This window comes from Hyla sarda, chromosome 11 (assembly GCF_029499605.1).
Source record: "Hyla sarda isolate aHylSar1 chromosome 11, aHylSar1.hap1, whole genome shotgun sequence".
NCBI classification, from domain to species: domain Eukaryota; kingdom Metazoa; phylum Chordata; class Amphibia; order Anura; family Hylidae; genus Hyla; species Hyla sarda.
The window spans coordinates 96,224,584-96,245,866 of NC_079199.1; the positions used below are offsets into that span (position 1 = coordinate 96,224,584).

The window sequence follows — 21,283 nt, forward strand, 5'->3', positions numbered from 1 at the left end:
ATCGTCAAGGCAACGTCACTAGTCCGCGGGGCCGGACATGAAGCGCGGAGAAGAGGCCCCCCTGGTGATAATGGACAGCCCGCAACGACTAACCCTCCCCACCGGACGGTCCCAGCAGCATAGATGGCCCGGACCAGCTCACCCTTCCTTCCCGCCGAGGTGAGGTGAGTACAAAACAAAAGGGGGGGGGGGGGGGCTGGATGATGACGAAGGCTGCAGTGGTCTTCAACCTGCGGACCTCCAGAGGTTTCAAAACTACAACACCCAGCATGCCCCGACAGCCGATGGCTGTCCGGGCATGCTGGGAGTTGTAGTTTTGCAACATCTGGAGGTCCGCAGGTTGAAGACCACTGAGAAGGGATTGACAGGCGGAGAGTTCACTCGAGTTCAGCCGAGGGGGGCTTATACTCGAATATAAATATATATATATATATATATATATATATATATATATATATATATATATATATATATATATATATAGATATATATATAGAGAGAGAGAGAGAGAGAGAGAGAGAGAGAGAGAGAGAGAGAGAGAGAGAGAGAGATATATATAATATATATATATATATATATATATATATAATATATATTATATTTTACATTTTTTATTTATAATTTTGTACCGTAGATCCATTCATACACCCAGGGTTGCCACATTGACAAAAACACCGGCCATTTGTCTGTCATGGAAACGGAGCTTGTTCGACAACCTAAAAGCTGTGCAAAGGTAAGTGAGATGGTACGAAGCTAACAGTATGATAACACAACTTATCCTTATGTAGGAGAAGGGAAGTAATGGATGTATAAGTGCTGCCAGGAGCAAATGACAAGAAAAGAAAGGGGAACCCTGCCTCGTCCCTATCTAAAGATCTAATGGGACAGAAGAAAGAAAAATGTTGTTTTCTAATGCAGGCCCCAGGACGCTATACAATGTGAGGCAGTAGACAAACGCCCCCGGCAGCCTTATAGGAACTAAAACTTCCTGAATGTCAGTCATTTCCTTTCTGTTATTAACCCTTTAAAAGCACCAACAATTTTCGTATTCTTCAGTACAATTACAGCAATACCAAATTTAAATAGTTGTTTTTTTTTTATTAAAGGGGTACTCCGGTGCTTAGACATCTTATCCCCTATCCTTTGGATAAGATGCCTGATCGCGGGGGGTCCCGCCGCTGGGGACCCCCATTATCTTGCACCCCAGTTTAAATCAATCCCCGGAGCACGTTCGCTCCGGGTCTGATTACCGGAGACCACGGGGCCGTCGGCGTGTGACGTCACGCCCCCGTGTGATGTCACGCTCCGCCCCTCAATGCAAGCCTATGGGAGGGGGCGTGACAGCTGTCACGCCCCCTCCCATAGGCTTGCATTTAGGGGCGGAGCGTGACGTCACACGGGAGGTGGAGGCGTGACGTCACACGCCGACGGCCCCGTGGTCGCCGGTAATCAGACCCGGAGCGAACGTGCTCCGGGGATTGATTTAAACTGGGGTACTGCGTACAAGATAACGGGGTCCCCAGCTGCGGGACCCCCGCGATCAGGCAGGACCCCCGTGATCCTTTGGATAGGGGATAAGATGTCTAAGCACCGGAGTACCCCTGTAATAGAGTGAGCTGTAGATTTTATATTGCTAATAATTTTTGGGGTAGTTGTTACCAATTGATTGCTTTTTGTTCAGTGTTGTTTTGAGTGTCAATTTTGATCAAAATACAGAAATTCTGGCATTATTTTTTACCCTCCGGTGTTCTGTGCCATTTCGCAGAAAAAAAATAATGCTTATGTATGTTACTCACTAGGTCATGTAGATGCTTTTCGTGTGTTTTTTTTTTAGGTGTCTAGCTTCTGTATTTGACTCATAAATCCATCTGTTCTGCTGCTCACTTGTTCTGACATCCACTGCTCAGGAAGGGGCGTGTCCGAGGCAAGCACTAAGCTTGCCCCGACTCACCATGCAGTCACTTCTTCCCTGAGTCTGCTGTGCTGTGCTGGGTCTCTTCATCCAACCACTACAGCCTGCTCTTTAACCCCTTCCTTTCTGTTTTCATGCTGCAGTCTGATAGGACAAGAGTGAGCACAGAGGAGTGCTAGTACCGCCCTCACTTCCTGGAGTTTGCTGGACAGGATTATGTTCTGCATGGTATGGGGACCCCTAGTGGTCTTTTTTATAAGCCATGATTTCTATAAAATGGAGACAATTTTTTTTTATAAAGTATATAAGAAAGGTCAATGTTTTGCCAAGATACAAAATACAAAAAGTTTTGGATTCTGGCAGCGCCCATTTAGTTATTTTGACACTTCCGTGCACAACAATACAATTTTTTTCCTTTTCTTGTTTAAAAATGGAAAAATGGTTGTTTTTTGCATTTTACATGTTGATCTATATTTTAGAAGCATTGTACTTACACATCTGACTAAGGATACTGGAAGTAAAAGATCTTCTTTCTCCAGTTACTACAAGTTATGGAATCTGAAATATCCTACCTAGAAGCCTACCTGGAATGGAAACATGTAGAATCTGTATACTGGCAATGGATGGTGAGGAGTGTGACGGTTTTCTTCTGCAGCTTATAGTTTGTACTATTTATGTAGTGGTTCACACCACATTGTTGCATCCTGCTGTTTTTTTTTTTTCAGAAAGTGTCCTATTGTTTAACTCAAGTTTTTTTGTTTTTCTTAAAGAATGTTTGGTAATATTTTATATTTCAAATTTTCCATTTATATTTTTAAATAATCCTGAAATATTGCAGTTTCCATTCTGGCCACTAAGCCTAAAACAAAGATGAGATATTTCCAAAAAGATCACTTTCCAGCAGTCTCCTCCTCCTGATCACAGACAGGAGTAGGGTAAAAGGGGACACCAGTTTATATAGATCACAGAGGTACACACAATAGCTGTTGCTCACAGATCAGTCCCCCCTCACTCTAGAACAGTGTATCCCAACCAGTGCACCTCCAGCTGTTGCAAAACTACAATTCCCAGCATACTGGGAGTTCTGCAACAGCTGGATACACACTGGTTGGTAAACGCTGCTCTATGAAGACCTTTGAAAAGGCCACAGAGAATGCCCAGTGGCACCTTAAATTCATCTGAATGAGATAACAGCACCCGTCGATTGTTTCCAAAAGGTCCTGCTGTAAAACTTATCTTTAAAAGGGTACTCCGGTGGAATTATTTTTTTTTTTTTATCAACTGGTGCCAGAAAGGTAAACACATTTGTAAATTACTTCTATTTAAAAATCTTAATCCTTCCAGTACTTATCAGCTGCTGTATGCTCCAGAGGAAGATTTGTAGTTCTTTCGAATCTGCACACAGCGCTCTCTGCTGACCCCTCTGTCCATGTCAGGAACTGTCCAGAGCAGGAGAGGTTTGCTATGGGGATTTTCTCCTACTCTGGACAGTTCCTGACATGGACAGAGGTGTCAACAGAGAGCACTGTGGTCAGACAGAAAAGAAAATCAAAAAGTAAAGAACTTCCTGTGGAGCATATACAGCAGCTGATAAGTACTGGACTAAACAAAGCCAACACAATTCTTTGTCTGGTTTAAAATGCAGTGAAATGACGGACACCAGACCTAAACCTGACATGGGGTCCCTCGGGGGCAACGTTGTTGCCCTGTGTGCAGTGGATCTGTCGGCACCACTTAAGCTTGCTCAATTTTTTTCTTTTCTTTTTTTTTTATAAAGCATAAGTCAGCGGCAACAGGAGAAGGCATAAGAATATGTTTGTACTGTGTAAGGGTGCATTCACACCACGTGTCACAATGTGTCATTCGGGGGGGGGGGGGGGAGATTGAAAAACCGTCCGCTGCCGTATCCCCACCGGTCCCTCGATACATCCCATTAATTTCAATGAGCTGAAAGGAGTCACTATGTGACTCCATTCAGCTCATTTAAATTAATAGGATGTATTTCTGGACTGGCGGGGATATGATGGGTTGGGAAGGGATACGACAGTGGCCAATTTTTTTACCAAATCAGTTTTATTCCCAGATTAAAAACCGTGGCGGACCAAAACCGTATGTGGTGGTCCGATGACCTCGTAGGGGAATCACAACTGCAGACCAGATCACAATCCCAGGACACAAAAACTTTCACCATTTGTGTCTACGAACTGCTCTGTTTACTGCTTCGGCTGTTCACTTTGCTTCTTCTTCATATCACGTGTCTTATTTACCTGACTATTCCTTTGTCTTATTATGTATGAAGGCGACTCTTTTTAGATCATGTGGTAAACAGCGCCTGATAAAGAGACCAAGAGAGGCCCCAAAAGCTTGCATTTTGCCCTCATCTTTTTCAATAGTCCATTAAACGGTACTAACTACTGAGGACTCTCAATTGGTATTTTTAGTAACCCACAAGTAGCATGATCAGTGACTTTATGGAAGTACGGACAATTAGCAGCATTTACTACACTAAATCTTACTTTCTATTATCTATTTATGCCTTTTTGGATAAACCTGATGGTGCTGCTGATGTTTTTGTCAATGCAAATACATTCTGCCGCTGCTGCTAAGATGGAAAGGACATTTAACAAAAATCAATTTTAAGTGATTTTTCTTTATTTTGTGAGGAACAAGCAGACCTTATGTACCGACATCACATTATGCAGCAATCAAATCTCATGCTGACACTATGGCATTAAAATGCTTTCTTGCTGCATTCATTTCACCCGTCTAGGATCGTACTGGTAACATAAATTCCACACCACTTTTTTTTCCCCCCCCATACAGGTATATAGAAAGGTGACTTATGGGGTCACCCTCCCCTGCAAACTCTTAGACATTCTAGCAATCTCCAAATGTCCAACAGCTTTGGGTCTTAACAAATATTCAGTGAACATTGATTACAGAAATGTTATCTTATTTTCTTATTTTGTCTCATAATACAATTTAAACAAATATATATTTGAAGTAGTAGAAGAACAGCACATCCAATCTAGATAGAAAAGGTAATAAAAAAGTATCCAGGCAGGTGCCCGCGGATTCTGGAACCCTGGTCAGGGGTTCAAATATATATATATTCTGCAACTGTCCCATGAAATTAACTTTGCACACCTCCTTCTCATAATCCTATGTCTGGGTGTAAAGTTGTCCATACAGTACATATCAGATGAACGTCCACCAGACCCAGTGACTAATCTATCTAATGTGTATAAGGTTGTCCAGACGCCTCCGATAGCAAAACGTAGGGATCAGGCAGTTGGATTTCATCATGCCCGATCCTTTTTTCTTAGGGGAGATAGGCTGTCACTTGAGTAGTTTAGCAGCATCTTAGTCATATTTCCCATTTGGGAGCACATGGACATTGTCTGTATGGTAGGTACAAAGGAGTATATTAATGGGTATGGCCAGGCTAAAAGTAACTGCAGCAGGAGCCTCCCCTCTGCCCAGCTTCTTTAGCCATTTCCTAGCCAAAAAATGAACCGATCAGCAGAAGAAGCCAAGACTTCACAAGACTGTGTTTTAGAAACATGCAGAAAGTCTTGCTGACTAAAGCTGACCATCAATTAAAACAGTGGTCCCCAAACTGTGGCCCTCCAGATGTTGCAAAACTACAACTCCCAGCATGCCTGGACAGCCAACGGCTGTCCGGGCATGCTGGGTGTTTGTAGTTTTGAAACCTCTGGAGGTCTGCAGGTTGAAGACCACTGCGGTCTTCGTCATCATCCAGCCCCCCTTTTGTTTTGACGGCTGTCCAGGCATGCTGGGAATTGTAGTTTTGCAACATCTGGAGGGCCACAGTTTGGGGACCACTGAATTAAAGTCTGTCAAACTCATCAATTTCAGTGGGATTGACCAACTATTTAATGTGTAAGAGGCGGCCTCCTGAATGCCCTCGGGGGAGATTAGCCATCCCCAGAGTGGTCAGGCAACGGCTTTCTCCAATTTTTTTCTTCATCAGCTCTCCTTTGCAGGCGATTACTCCTTTTCTGGCGCTACACATGGAAAAGATATTTTGACAAACAAAAAACAAAAGTTAAAGGATAAGTATCATGAAGAAAAACGTATCCCCTATCCTTTGGATAGGGGATACGTTTTTCTTCATGATACTTATCCTTTAAAACAAAAAAGAAAATTATAGAATTTGGACTAGAGATGAGCGAACTTACAGTAAATTTGATTCGTCACGAACTTCTCGGCTCGGCAGTTGATGACTTATCCTGCGTAAATTAGTTCAGCCTTCAGGTGCTCCGGTGGGCTGGAAAAGGTGGATACAGTCCTAGGAAAGAGTCTCAGTATTGCTGATATCTTTTATATAAAAGGGGCATTCCAGTCCCAGGAAGAGAATGTTAAATTGGCCCAGTGATTGGCTGAGAGGGCAGTTCCTGTGGGGTCAAGCAACAGGGATTGAGAAAGTTCGGATAGGCAGCTGCTGAGGGGGGCTGCTAGGGAACAGGGCTTAGGTGAGTTTGGCTCCTTATTTTTTTTTTTTATGTCACTCAAAGCCAGTTTAAAAAATTTTTGATATCCCTTTAAAGGGGTATTCCAGGAAAAAAAAACTTTTTTTTTTTTATATCACCTGGTAAATTACTTCTATAAAAAAATCTTCATCTTTCCAATAATTATCAGCTGCTGAAGTTAAGGTTGTTCTTTTTCTGTCTGGCAACTGTGCTCTCTGCTGACATCTCTGCTTGTCTCGGGAACTGCACAGAGTTTGCTATGGGGATTTGCTTCTACTCTGGACAGTTCCCGAGACAGGTGTCATCAGAGAGCACTTAGACAGAAAAGAACAACTCAACTTCAGCAGCTCATAAGTACTGAAAGGATTAAGATTTGTTAATAGAAGTAATTTACAAATTTGTTTAACTTTTTGGAGCCAGTTAATAAATATAAATATATATATATATATATATATATATATATATATATATATATAAAATCCTGAATAACCCTTTTAAAGGGGTACTCTGGTGAAAACCTTTTTTCTTTTAAATCACCTGGTTGCAGAAAGTTAAACATATTTGTAAATTACTTCTAGTAAAAAATCTTAATCATTCCTGTACTTATTAGCTGCTGAATACTACAGAGGAAATTATTTTCTTTTTGGAATGCTCTCTGATGACATCACAAGCACAGTTCTCTCTGCTGACGTTATTATAATAATAATAACGCTTTATTTATTGTTGTCCTTAGTGGGATTTGAACCCAAGTCCCCAGCACTGCAAGGCAGCAGTGCTAACCACTGAGCCACCATGCTGCCCTTAGCATACATCTGCTATGCATCTGCTATGCATGGTTGCTAAAATGGACAGAGATGTCAGCAGAGAGCACTGTGCTCGTGATGTTGTCAGTGTTCCAAAAAGAAAGGAATTTCCTCTGTAGCATTCAGCAGCTAATAAGTACTGGAAGGATTAAGATTTTTTAATAGAAGTAATTCACAAATATGTTCAACTTTCTGCCACCAGTTGATTTAAAAGAAAAAAGGTTTTCACCTGAGTACCCCTTTAAGGTTGTTCTTTGCTTCTACTCTGGACAGTTCCCGAGACAGGTGTCATCAGAGAGCACTTAGACAGAAAAGAACAACTCAACTTCAGCAGCTCATAAGTACTGAAAGGATTAAGATTTGTTAATAGAAGTAATTTACAAATCTGTTTAACTTTTTGGAGCCAGTTAATATATATAAAAACATTTTTTTTTCCTGGATAACCCCTTTAACATATGAGAATTGACACTAACCATTTTATTTTCTTGTCACTTAATAGGACACTGTCTTGGAGTCTGCATGTGAAGATGAACATGGCTTCTCTAGTCAGAATATGAGCAAAGTAGTTTTCACAAGTACTTCCCAACCACAGTATAAGCCTACTGACATGAAAGTGTTAAGTAAATGCTTACGGGATACACAAGATCGGCTGCACAAGCTGGCGGCACTCGGGACTTCATTGTCACAAGAACAGGTATTATGAACTAATATTGCATATGGTGGGACATTCATTGAACGTTTTTTTTTTTTTTTTTTACAGTTTCCTTTTAGTTTTTAGTTTTTTTCTTTTGAAAGATGTTACATTTTATATTGTTAAAACAATGGCCCTCATTTACTATTGCAAACCCGACATGTTTTGTCGGGTTGTGCGCCAGATTCTGTCGCATTGCGCCAGAAATTCTGTCTGCACCAGAATTTAAAAAAAACGACTAACTCTCTGTTTTACTAAGAAAACCCGAAAAAGGGGCGTGGCCCCGATATTTTCACAAAAATCCAACATATTTACTAAGGTTTCCACATAAAATGTGGTGGATTTGAGATAAGGAAAACCCGACAGATCAGGGCGTGTGTAAAAAAAAAAAAAGCAAAGTGTAGGGAAACCTTAGTAAATACCATGGACAAAAAAATTGTAGGGAATTAAAGGGGTACTCCGAAATCAACTGGTGCCAGAAAGTTAAACATATTTGTAAATTACTTCTATTAAAAAATCTTAATCCTTCCAGTACTTATTAGCAGCTGTATACTACAGAGGAAATTCTTTTCTTTTTGGAACACTGATGACATCACAAGCACAGTGATCTCTGCTGACATCTCTGTCCATTTTAGCTACCGTACATAGCAGATGTATGCTAAGGGCAGCATGGTGGCTTAGTGGTTAGCACTGCTGCCTTGCAGTGCTGGGGACCTGGGTTCGAATCCCACACAATAATCCCAAACAATAAATAAATAAAGACTTATTATTATCATTATTATTATAATAATAATAACGTCAGCAGAGAGAACTGTGCTCGTGATGTCATGAGAGAGCATTCCAAAAAGAAAAGAATTTCCTCTGTAGTATTCAGCAGCTAATAAGTTCAGGAAGGATTGAGATTTTTTAATAGAAGTAATTTACAAATCTGTTTAACTTTCCGGAGCCAGTTGATTGAAAAAGAAAAAAGGTTTTCACCGGAGTACCCCTTTAAAACCCACAAAGAAACCTACACAACACTCTTAGTAAATAAGGGCCAATGTGTTTCTGAAATGTAATAGGAACAGGTTAGAAGATGGTAACAGGGAGGCTTTCAGCAGAGGCCTATTGATACATCTCTCTTGATTAGAAATAAGAAAAACTTTCAACCATTGTGAATTTGTCTTTTTATATATATTTATATATATATATATATATATATATATATATATATATATATATATATAATTTCTATTGTTGAATCACATCTTCTGGATAAACCTTAGAAGATTACATTAATTTTAAATAGAATGTATCACCAATTTTTTTTTTTTTTTTACTGATGAGAGCCAGATACTGACACGTTCTCAATTTTAATTTTTTCTATTTTGACATGTCAATTCCGTCTGTGTTTTCCAATCCTTATAATTACAAAGAGAGCTGGGAGTCTCCGCACAGTGGCTAAAATGTAAACTGCAAGATTGTAGGATTATTTTAAAATATAGATAGTAAAATGAAGAAATAGAAAAAGATCACACACACACACACACACATATATATATATATATATATATATATATATATATACCGTATTTATCGGGGTATACCACGCACCGGCCTATAACACGCACCCTCATTTTACCAAGGATATTTGGGTAAAAAAAGTTTTTTACCCAAATATCCATGATTAAATGAGGGTGCGTGTGTGCGCGTGTATACCCCGATATACCCCCAGGAAAGGCAGGGGGAGAGAGGCCGTCGCTGCCCGCTTCTCTCCCCCTGCCTTTCCTGGGGTCTAGAGTGCTGCTGTTGGCCCTTTTCACCCCCTGGTTATCGGCGCCGCTGCCCGTTCTGTCCCCCTGACTATCGGTGCCGGCGCCGATAGCCAGGGAGAGAGAAGCGGCGCCGACAGCCAAGGGGAGAGAAGGGGCAGCGGCACCCATTGCCGGCGCCGCTGCCCCGTTGCCTCCCCCCATCCCCGGTGGCATAATTACCTGAGTCGGGTCCGCGCTGCTCCAGGCCTCCGTCGTGCGTCCCCAGCATCGTTGCTATGCACGGCGCGGCGCTCTGACGTCATGCGCCGCGCCGTTCAGCGCATAGCAATGACGCCGGGGACGCACGACGGAGGCCTGGAGCAGCGCGGACCCGACTCAGGTAATTATGCCACCGGGGATGGGGGGAGGCAACAGGGCAGCGGCGCCGGCAATGGGTGCCGCTGCCCCTTCTCTCCCCCTGGCTGTCGGCGCCGCTTCTCTCTCCCTGGCTATCGGCGCCGGCACCGATAGTCAGGGGGACAGAACGGGCAGCGGCGCCGATAACCAGGGGGTGAAAAGGGCCGACAGCAGCGCTCTAGACCCCAGGAAAGGCAGGGGGAGAAAAGCGGGCAGCGACGGCCTCTCTCCCCCTGCCTTTCCTGGGGGTGTATCGGCGTATAACACGCACACAGACTTTAGGCTAAAAATTTTAGCCTAAAAAGTGCGTGTTATACGCCGATAAATACGGTATATATATATATATATATATAGATGTATTTTTGTTTAAAATAATAACATGGTTTAAAAAATAGGTCATTTTCTGATTACACATTTTCTTTGAAGAGGATCTGTTGCCAATCCCAAAAAATGGGGCTTCATCATTAAATAGCTCAGGGAGCCCTGATAACACACCTTTTTACAGTTTCTGTTCCTGAGATATGAGAGTTTATAGTTTGTCTGATAATTCAGGGCGTGAACTTAAAGGGGTTATCCAGGAAACTTTTTTTTATATATCAACTGGCTCCAGAAAGTTAAACAGATTTGTAAATTACTTCTATTAAAAAGTCTTAATCCTTTCAATAATTATCAGCCGCGGAAGTTGAGTTGTTTTTTTCTGTCTGGCAACAGTGCTCTCTGCTGACATCTCTGCTTGTCTCGGGAACTGCACAGAGTAGAAGAGGTTTGCTATGGGGATTTGCTTCTAAACTGGGGGGTTCCCGAGACACATGTCATCAGAGAGCACTTAGACAGAAAAGAACAACTCAACTTCAGCAGCTCAAGTACTGAAAGTATTAAAGGGTACCTATCATCAAAAAAACTTTTGATATATTATAGATTAATGTATGCAGAATAACTTTACAATTGCATGTTATTAAAAAATATGCTTCTTTCTATTTCATTTTCCACTTTGGAGAAATGACCACTAGGGGTCTCCCTACCAGTCCTGGCAGCAAGCATTTCAGACTCATGCTGGAGTCCTCAACACTACGAGCTGCCAGTCTGCTTTGTTCACAAAGGAGAACACTCAGAGCTGCCAGCCTACTTTGTTCACAGCCTGTTTGGCTGTGAACAAAGCAGGCTGGCAGCTCTGAGTGTTTAGGACTCCAGCATGAGTCTGAAATGCTTGCTGACAGGACTGATCGGGAAAAATACAATAGAAAGAAGCATATTTTTCATTAACATGCTATTGGAAAGTTATTCAACATTCATTAATCTAAAATATATCAAAAGTTTATTTGAGGAGAGGTACCCTTTAATCCTTTCAGTACTTATAAGCTTCTGAAGTTAAGGTTGTTCTTTTCTGTCTAAGTAATCTCTGATGACACGTGTCTCGGGAACCACCCAGTTTAGAAGAGATTTGCTTCTAAACTGGGTGGTTCCCGAGACACGTGTCATCAGAGAGCACTTAGACAGAAAGGACAACCTTAACTTCAGAAGCTCATAAGTACTGAAAGGATTAAGATTTTTTAATAGAAGTAATTTACAAATCTGTTTAACTTTCTGGAGCCAGTTGATATATAAAAAAAAGTTTTTTTCCTGGATAACCCCTTTAATTTTAGTAATGGGAGTGACGGGTGGAATATACAGTCAGTGAGTGTGTATTAGGCATATACACCCCTCAATGTGTCACATTCACACACACCTTACTAATCCCACCCATTACCTCATAGTTTCTCCGCTTTTTAAAATTAAAGGAGTATTCCAGGAAAAAACTTTTATTTTATTTTTTTATAACAACTGACTCCAGAAAGTTAAACAGATTTGTAAATTACTTCTATTAAAAAGTCTTAATCCTTTCAATAATTATCAGCTGCTGAAGTTGAGTTGTTGTTTTCTGTCTGGCAACAGTGCTCTCTGCTGACATCTCTGCTTGTCTCGGGAACTGCACAGAGTAGAAGAGGTTTGCTATGGGGATTTGCTTCTAAACTGGGGGGTTCCCGAGACACGTGTCATCAGAGAGCACTTAGACAGAAAAGAACAACTCAACTTCAGCAGCTCAAGTACTGAAAGGATTAAGATTTTCTGGAGCCAGTAGATATATAAAAAAAAATTTTTTCCTGGATAACCCCTTTAAGTTCACGCCCATCTGACTGATTCCCTGACTTGTCATGCTGGGAGTTGTAGTTTTTGCAACAGCTGGAGGCACACTGGTCGCAAAATGCTGCTTTAAGGTGACCAGCAGATAGAATGCTTACCTAGATCGTAAACACAGTGATACTCTTTAACAACATTCTAACAATTCACATTGACATGGACAGAAACTTTTTTTTTTTGTCATCTTGGCAACATGCCGTCATTTGTAATAGTCGGTAAACATCTTTAAACCTAATTTCTGATCTTGAAAAAAAATTATTAAATAAATTTTAGTGGAAAGGAAGAAATTAGAAAGAAAAAGAAAAAACCCTCCCAATTTAAAATTCTCTTTTATAGTTCCCATGGCTTCTTACGATGTGGATTGAGTATAAACATGCTTTAAGCATCACATTAGAAATCAAAGCTGATTTTTGACGTACAGCCGAATCCTGGTCTGTGTTATGCTGTGCAAGAGTTCTAGAATAAAGATAAGACACAAAGTGGAATAGTGGCTATAGCGCCTTATTAGCCAAACGTGAAATCCGCTACAGATTCAACCGCGGTCTCGAAACCAAAAGAATGAATGTGGGTCAGGAAGGGGTGGTCTGGGACTGGTTTTTGTGTGTAAATGTGGCCAAGCTGAGCTAAAAAAATAAATAAAAAAATAAAACAATAGGGGGATTTTATCAAGGGATTTAGATTTTTTTTTTTTACCATGGTTTAGCGCCAAAAAAAAGTTGAACACGCGTCAAGTCACCACCGGGCAGGAACCATACTTAGGAAAATGACTAGGCAGAGGCAAATGGTTTAGCCCCTAGAGGACATGCTGCCCTAACATGTGTCTCTCTACAAAACTATAACTCCCAGCATGCCTTGACAGTGAGGACATGCTGGGAGTTGTTGTTGTGCAACAGCTGGAGAGTCATATGATGGGGCTTGCTGGCTTAACATGTTTCTCTCTATAGTAAAAGTGGTACAAAAAGTGAGCCCTCATACAGCCTCAAATATGAAAAATAATTACGTTTTTAGGGGGTCAGCAATACAGCAACAAGCTTGCACGTAACAGCCTCTTTTCCTTTCAGTTTAAAATTGGCTGTGCTGAGGTAATTTCCCCTCGCTGCGTAATGCTCAGACAAATTTATCTTATGCTGTGCGCCATTTCATAAATTTGATGCGCCACAGACAATAATGATAAATCCCCCCCCCCCCAAACGCACTTACCTGCCCCAAGCCCCCGCTGTTCTGACCTTGCCTGATCTTGCTGCTCAGCATTTCCCTGTCTTTGTCTCTGCACTAGGAAGTGGCTGCTCATGAAATCACTGGTTGCATCGGTGACTGACCTCAGCCTGTGATTGGCGCTTCTTTGTGTCAAGACTGAGAGCAAGATGTGCTGAGCAGCACGCGGTGATCCCACATATGTTTATTATTGTTTACATTATTTTATTTGAAAAATAGGAAAAGGGGGGTGATTAAACTTATATTAGGGGAGGAGCTTATTCACTTGTTTTTTAACAATTTAAAAAATATATATTTTTTGTCCCCATAGGAGACTATTACGTGCAATGTTTTAATTGCAAACTCTGATCAATGCTGTGCCATAGCATAGCATTGATCGGTGTTATCCGCACCTGCTAAAGTAACCTGAAGAAGCAGAGTGACTAGCGGTCGGCACAGAGGCAGGAGAGGGCCCTCGCGACATCATGCCAGCTGATATAGTCCCCTGGATCACCCAGCAAAGGTCCCAGTCAGTTTCCCTCATCCCACCAGCACCAGTAATTAGCATTTTTAGATGTCAGACTTTGATTGCAGCATCTAAAGTGATCCCCAATGGCAAGCATTAGCGGTGAGTCCTGGCTGCTTATAGCAGCCGTTACTGACCAGCTCTGAAGCAAGCTTAGCAATGGTGTGCAGCCATTTTATTATACATGAACACTTTTCTTGTTGTGCATTCGGATACATTACTGTTCACTGGTTTGGTGATACAGCCTAGCCACATTTCCACATAGTACCTCCCCCCCACATTGGTCCCCAGAGAACCCCTTTAGTATTATACAGGCTGGGCCTAGAAAGAATGACTGACAAGCATAATACTTTACTGCCATGTTGAAGTATTGATTTTTATTTTGTAAACAATCACTGTCTAGTCCCATGATAGAAATGAAATAAAAATGTAAAAAAAAGTAATGAATAAGCATAGTGAATAAAAAAACACATACACAAACTCATTCCCCATTATCAATACTTTATTATGTATTGAAAAAAAATATTTGGCATCACTGTAAAGACCTAAACGTAAAGGAAAAAGTTAATAAAATGGTATTTATGGTATTTTCTTAGCTTAATTAAAAGGTCATATGTACCCCAAAATTGTAAATGTAAAAACGAAACCCAAAAATTGTGGAATTGTTGATTTTTAGGGGAGGGCATTCCAATTCAGCTCATTCCTAAAAAAGGCAACACTTTTTGGTACAAATGACGTCATATATATTTTCTGTAGGTCCATACAATTAGAATATCCAACTTGTATAGGTTTGGTTTTATTTTACTTCTTTTAAAAAAAAATTATACATTTTAAACAAATTAGTATGTTTAAAATTGTCCTCTTCTGACCCCTATAACTTTTTCTTATTTTTGCATCTACGGGGACATATGGGGGCTCATTTTTTGCTCCATGGTTTTTATTGATACCATTTTTGTTTTGATGGGACTTTTTGATCACTTTATATTCTTTTTTTTTTCTGGTATAAGAAGTGAACAAAAATATGAATTTCTTAACTTTATTTGTTTTTACATTTGCGCCATTGACCGTGCGTTTAAATTAACATTATATATTTTAATAGTTCGGACATTTACGCACGCGGCGATACCACATATGTTTATACAGTATTTATTTTTGTCTACATAATTTTATTTTAAAAATGGAAAAAGGAGAGGTGATTCAAACTTTTATTAGGCAAAGGGTTCATTCATATCTATTAACTTTTTTTAAAACTCTTTATTCAACTTTTTTAGACCCCATAAGAGACGATTATCTTGCATACACTGATCAATGCTTCCCCATAGGAGAGCATTGATCAGTGTTATTGGTGCTCGAATGCTACAGCCTGCAGTGGCTGGCTGCAGCATAGGAGCACTGATAGGATGGCAGGGAAGTAGGTAAGAGACTTCCCTCCATTCTTACAACTGATCGGGACATCGCGATTTCCCCAGGATGGTCCCGATCAGCTCCGCTGAGCTGCTGGGAACAGATTTGGCACTTTTAGACGCTGTGATCAACTTTGATTGTGGTGTCTAAAGGGTTAATGTCAGACCTCAGCCTGATCGGTGATGTCCGGCATTTGCCACGGGTTCTGGCTACTGATAGCAGCTGGGACCAAGCGTGTATGACAAGAGCTCAGTTCCTGAGCTCGCTTCATACCCCACTGCGCCATTTATAAATGGTGTTTTTGGGCAAGGGGTTAATATTTTGTCATTTAGAAATATAGAAAAAAAATGTATATATAAAAGTATATGTTTTTTTTTTCTGTTGCATTTTGAACCTGTGGGACAATTATAGTTAATATTCACGTTTGCCACATCACTGAGACATATACGACTGATTGGATCTAAAATCAGATTTGCACCTGCAATATTCGAAAATAAACCGCCACCTACTAAAATTACCGCCTATAATTCATTACCGAAATCAATCTCATCTATTAGAGAATTAATGAACTTCCTCCCATGTTCCACAAATAAACATTCCCTACACTGAGTCTAAACTTTGGGTGTTGCATACAGAAAAGTTCGAATTAGTTGGGATTTCAAGGTGAAAGGAATAATGTGGGGTAAAAACTGCTAATTCTCCTAAAATTTTAAGGGTAGGGTCACCCGTGCTGTATTTTGCTGTGTATTTGCTGCTGAATATTTTTCTACTCATTGAAGTCAGTGGGTAGCAAAATCTGCTGGGTAATTTGTAGGGCTGCACTATATGGGGAAAATGTGCGATTGCGATTTTGGGCCTAAAAATTGCGATTTCGATATGCGATGCGATATAATAAAAAAAAAATTTGTGAAATCCCCCCATTTCATGTCCAATCGCCCCCATTTCACATTCTCCTCCCCCTTGTCACATTCTCCTCCCCCTTGTCACATTCTCCTCCCCCTTGTCACATTCTTCCCCCCTGCCACATTCTCTTCCCCCTTGTCACATTCTCCTCCCCCTTGTCACATTCTTCCCCCCCTGTCAAATTCTCTTCCCCCCCCCTGCCACTTTCTCCTCCCCCTTGTCACATTCTTCCCCCCTGCCACATTCTCTTCCCCCTTGTCACATTCTCCTCCCCCTTGTCACATTCTTCCCCCCCTGTCAAATTCTCTTCCCCCCCCCTGCCACTTTCTCCTCCCCCTTGTCACATTCTCCCCCCTGCCACATTCTCCTCCCCCTTGTCACATTCTCCTCCCCCTTGTCACATTCTTGTACTGCAGCAATACACTGGGTTTCCCGGTCGGTTTTAAAATCTTCTGCGGGAAACCTAGTGTGTTTGCTGCCGAAATGACCTTTCCCCATCAGCCAATCACTGGTTTGACACGTGACACCACTACGGCCAGTGATTGGCTGAAAAGGGAAAGGAAGGTCCTACTAGTTGAATGGTGAAGAGAGGACACCCCGGACCGCACGGAGGGGAACGGCATCTGCAGGGACCGGGAGTAGGTGAGCAGAATTTTTTTTTTTTCTCTCACTGCGTCCTTTTACTTAGCTCAGTGTTTTTCTATCAGGGTGCCTCCAGCTGTACTACTCCCAGCTTGCCCGACAGCCTTTGCCGGTCCGGGCATACTGAGAATTGTAGTTTTGCAACAACTGGAGGCACCCTGGTTGGGAAACACTGACTTTTAGTATTGTATTTATCGGTGTATAACACACACTGGCATATAACACACACACACCCATTTTACCTGTGAAATTTAAGTTAAAAAAAATAAAATAAATGTAAAATAAATGACTTGGACTAAATGCCACATCATCCCCCCAACTTTGATTTCTTCTGCACCTCAGTTTGGTCCCGTCCTCTCCAGTGTCACATCATTCCTCCCCTTTTATCAGTCCCTGTACCACATTTACCCCTCTCATTGCCTCCCCCCATGTCTTATAATCCCCCCCTCATCATTTCCCCCTGTGTCATCATCCCCCCCATCATGTTCCTCCTATGCCATGCTTCCCATGCCTCATCATTCCCCCTTTTCCCCTGCTTTTTATATAGATTTTTTTTTCATTTTCCCTACCTCCCCCCTCCCTCATCACTTCCCCCCCCTGCTTTTTATATATATATATATATTTATTTTTTATTTTACCTACCTCCCCCCTCCCTCATCCCTCCCCCCCCCTGCTTTTTATATATATATTTTTTATTTTACCTACCTCCCCCCTCCTTCATCACTCCCCCCCCCCCCCTGCTTTTTATATATATATTTTTTTATTTTCCCTACCTCCCCCTCCCTCATCATACCCCCTTTTCTGCTGCTTTTTATATTTTTATTTTCCCTACCTCCCCCCTCCCTCATCATGCCCCCTTTTCCCCTGCTTTTTATATATTTTTTTATTTTCCTTACTTGGCTGCGCTTCGGCAGGCCAAGTCAGGTGGGGGGTCTTGCGGGCTGTGTGGTCATGAAGCAGATGAGTGACGTCCTCTCCCGGCTCTTCTGCGCGGCATCAGTGACGTCACCTTACATTTCCTGCAGTCGCTGCACTCTGAACTCATGGCGGCTGCAGGAAATGAAAAGTGACATCACTGATGCCGCGCAGAGGACCCGGGAGAGGACATCATTCATCTGCTTCATGACCACACAGCCCGCAAGACCCGCCGTCTGACCTGGCCTGCCTAAGCGCAGCCAGGTAAGTAAAAAAAAAAAAAACTATAAAAAGCAGGGGGAATGATGAGGGAGGGGGGAGGTAAGGAAAATTAAAAGCACAGCGGGGAGGAGCCGCCGCTGGTCACTGATTTAAAGTGACCAGAAGATTTATCGGCATATAACACGCAGGCAGGGGTGCGTGTCATACGCCGATAAATACGGGTATTTACATTTGTTTTTACCTGCTCTGGCCGGCCCCACCACAGGAGCCGTCCCCAGCATATAATTGCATGTTTTCCCGGGGGGCCGTATCGCTATATCGCTAAAAGCAAAAATCACAATTAGATTTCTTTTGCGATATATCATGCAGCCTTAGTATTTTGCTACCCATTGACTTCAAGTGGTAGGAAATATACGCAACAAAAAATGGCACTTGTGACCCTACCCAAAAGGTGTATTCCCTTTTCAGCTTGATATTCCCTATCCAATGGATAACCTGATTAGGGGGGTGGTATGGGAGAGTCTGGTGCCGGGACACCCACTGTTCCTGAGCGACATAATTCTCCCCAAAATGAATGTAGCGCACCACACCTGCACGGCCATTGCTCCATTCAATCTCTGTGAGGCCAGAGAAGACGAGCAAAAATGGGAGTACGACTTTAATAAAACTCACACAAACTTCAGGGAGAACATGTAAACGGAATGCAGATGAGATTCACGGCTGTATGAGGACCCTATCCCTTATACCTCTTGGTCCATCCCAATTCTGAGGTATGGAGATCACTGGGGCCTTGTTATCGGATAATAGCCATTTGTTCTAAATCTACCATAAACATGCACACCATAATATGTTGTCATTCAGAGAAGCAAAAGTAGAAGGTCCAGCATGAGAATGGTTTATAAAAGGCTAATGATTTTATTTCTTCAAGTACAGTGCTCCCTCAAGTTACAATATTAATTGGTTCTGGGACGACCATTGTATGTTGAGACCGGAACTCTATGGAAACCTGGTAATTGGTTCTAAAGCCCCAAAATGCCATCCAAAAATAGGAAAAAGTGAGGATTAAAGAAAAACAAGTAGATAACTAATATAGATAAAGCAAATCCTTACATATAAAAGTAAGAAAGATCTGCTGGGAGCTGTAAATCACTGTCTATGTCAGTGTTTTCCAAGCAGGGAGCCTCCAGCTGTTGCAAAACTACAACTCCCAGCATGCCCGGACAGCCTTTGGCTGTCCGGGCATGCTGGGAGTTGTAGTTTTGCAACAGCTGGGGGCACCCTGCTTGGGAAACACTGGTCTATGTAGAGGACAGGATCTTCTTCAGGGTCCTGTACAGTACAGACAATGTCCTGAAAAAGTAACATGGAGTCGCCCTCACCTGGTGTCCAAAGGCGCAGGTAACCCTGGTGCAGGTAAAGAGTACAGAATATGTAATACCTCTCTGTACTGTAGGGGGCGCTACCAGACACCAGTCAGTGCATACACTTCAGTAATACAGGTAAAGAGTGTAGAACATGTAATACCTCCCTGTACTGTAGGGGGCGCTACCAGACACCAGTCAGTGCATCCGCTTCAGTAATACAGGGGTTTTACCAGTAAAATGCCCATTCTGATTGGTCAGTTCTTCCAGCCATTGACAGGTTTCACAGATCTGGACTGTCTGTACATTGTATGTTGAGTCTGGTTTCAACTTACAATGGACCAGAAAAGACCATTGTATGTTGAAACTATTGTATGTTGAGGCCATTGTAAGTTGAGGGATCACTGTAGTTACATAAATAACAACCAGTGTGACAATAGCCTGACATGTTTCGTTCACTACAGGAGCTTTGTCATAGTCCAATGACTAAGCTCCTATAGTGAGTAAAACATGTTAGGCTATTGCCGTACTAGATGTTATTTATGTAATTATTTTAACTTGAAAAAAGAAAATATTTGCCTTTTATAAATGTATCCCCAAGCTGGACCTTCTCTTTTTGCTTTTATGGTACATGGGGGAGTGGCTCCCTGCTCGTCCGTGCAAGTGAGGTGTGCTGGCTACATCACAGTCCTTGCGAGAACTTGTAATAAGGAGTAGACCAGGACTTCAGGAAGGTTCAGGAACTGTGCTGACCAGGAAAAAGGTAGCGGGACATAGGATCATCTGGATGAACGCTTTAATGACCACAATGCATCGGGTTTCGCTGCGCATGCAGTTCCTGAACCTCTATGAAGTCCTGGTCTACTCCTTGTTAGGGTGCATGCACACCACGTTTTTGCAATACAGATCCCGTATCAGGTTTTTGATGAAAAATGGATTCCTCAAAACCTGACTAAACTGTATCAAAACATTTGTACAAATTTCAACCCGTATATGGTTAAAAACCGTATACGGTTTGAAAAATAATAAAATGATGTCCGGTTGCATCAGTTTTTTTAAGAAAAAAATGTATACGTTTTTAACTTTTCACTCCATTTTGAATCAAGGTTCACTTGTTTGCAGTGTTTTTTTCTGGGAATTTCAATCAAAGTCAAAAACCGTATGGTGAAAACCGTATGGAACCGTACGCACATACCGTTCTGTACCATTCCCATTGACTCCCATGTAAAAAAAAATAAAAAATGTATATGGTTTAATACGGTTTTTCACCCGGACAAAAAAACGTGGTAGACTATGGTTTTGGGTACGGGTAAAAAAATAAAAATAACGGAAAAAAACGTTTAAGATTCAAAACTGACTAAACCGGATAATGTGTTTGACATATGGTTTACAATGTTAAGTCAATGCATACGGTTTTCTATACGTTTTTTAACTTGAAAAAGTATACGGGAACTGTATAGTGAAAACGTGGTGTGCATGCACCCTAACACGACATCAGGAAGGCTGTAGACAGGAATGTGCTTCCCATACAAACGCTCTCCATTGTTGTATATGCGGATACACAACCTGTATTGGTAAGCGGTTACCTAACCCCTCCCCCTTTTCATTGGGTACTAGCGATACTCCACGTGGAGCGCTTAGTGCTTTTCTTTGTAGATATTGTGAAAACTTGTATAGATTGACATTCAGCATCCTTAATAGCTCTCCCACCCAACACCCCCAACACCCATCATCTCCTATTGGGTGGTGAGATTTGACATCAGACCCTATAGACAAAAGAACATCTGTCAAATGACATTAACTATGGTCAGATGTTATCTACTGTATGAGTAATTTCAGGATAACTTAAAGGGCTACTCCGTGGAAAACATTATTTTTTAAATCAACTG

The 21,283-nt window shown here is 41.7% G+C and overlaps 1 protein-coding gene across 4 annotated transcripts in view; it reads left to right on the top strand.

Annotated features, from left to right (window-relative positions):
- Positions 1–21,283, top strand: part of TEDC1 (tubulin epsilon and delta complex 1) — a 55,696-nt gene that overhangs the window by 33,266 nt on the left and 1,147 nt on the right. For 3 of the 4 annotated variants that reach the window (XM_056545339.1, XM_056545336.1, XM_056545337.1), the window contains 3 exons: positions 635–733; positions 2,452–2,538; positions 7,708–7,902. In XM_056545339.1, the coding sequence (XP_056401314.1) occupies positions 635–733; positions 2,452–2,538; positions 7,708–7,902 (381 nt within the window). The remainder of the gene's footprint in view (positions 1–634; positions 734–2,451; positions 2,539–7,707; positions 7,903–21,283) is intronic. The other variant, XM_056545338.1, reaches the window with a different exon arrangement.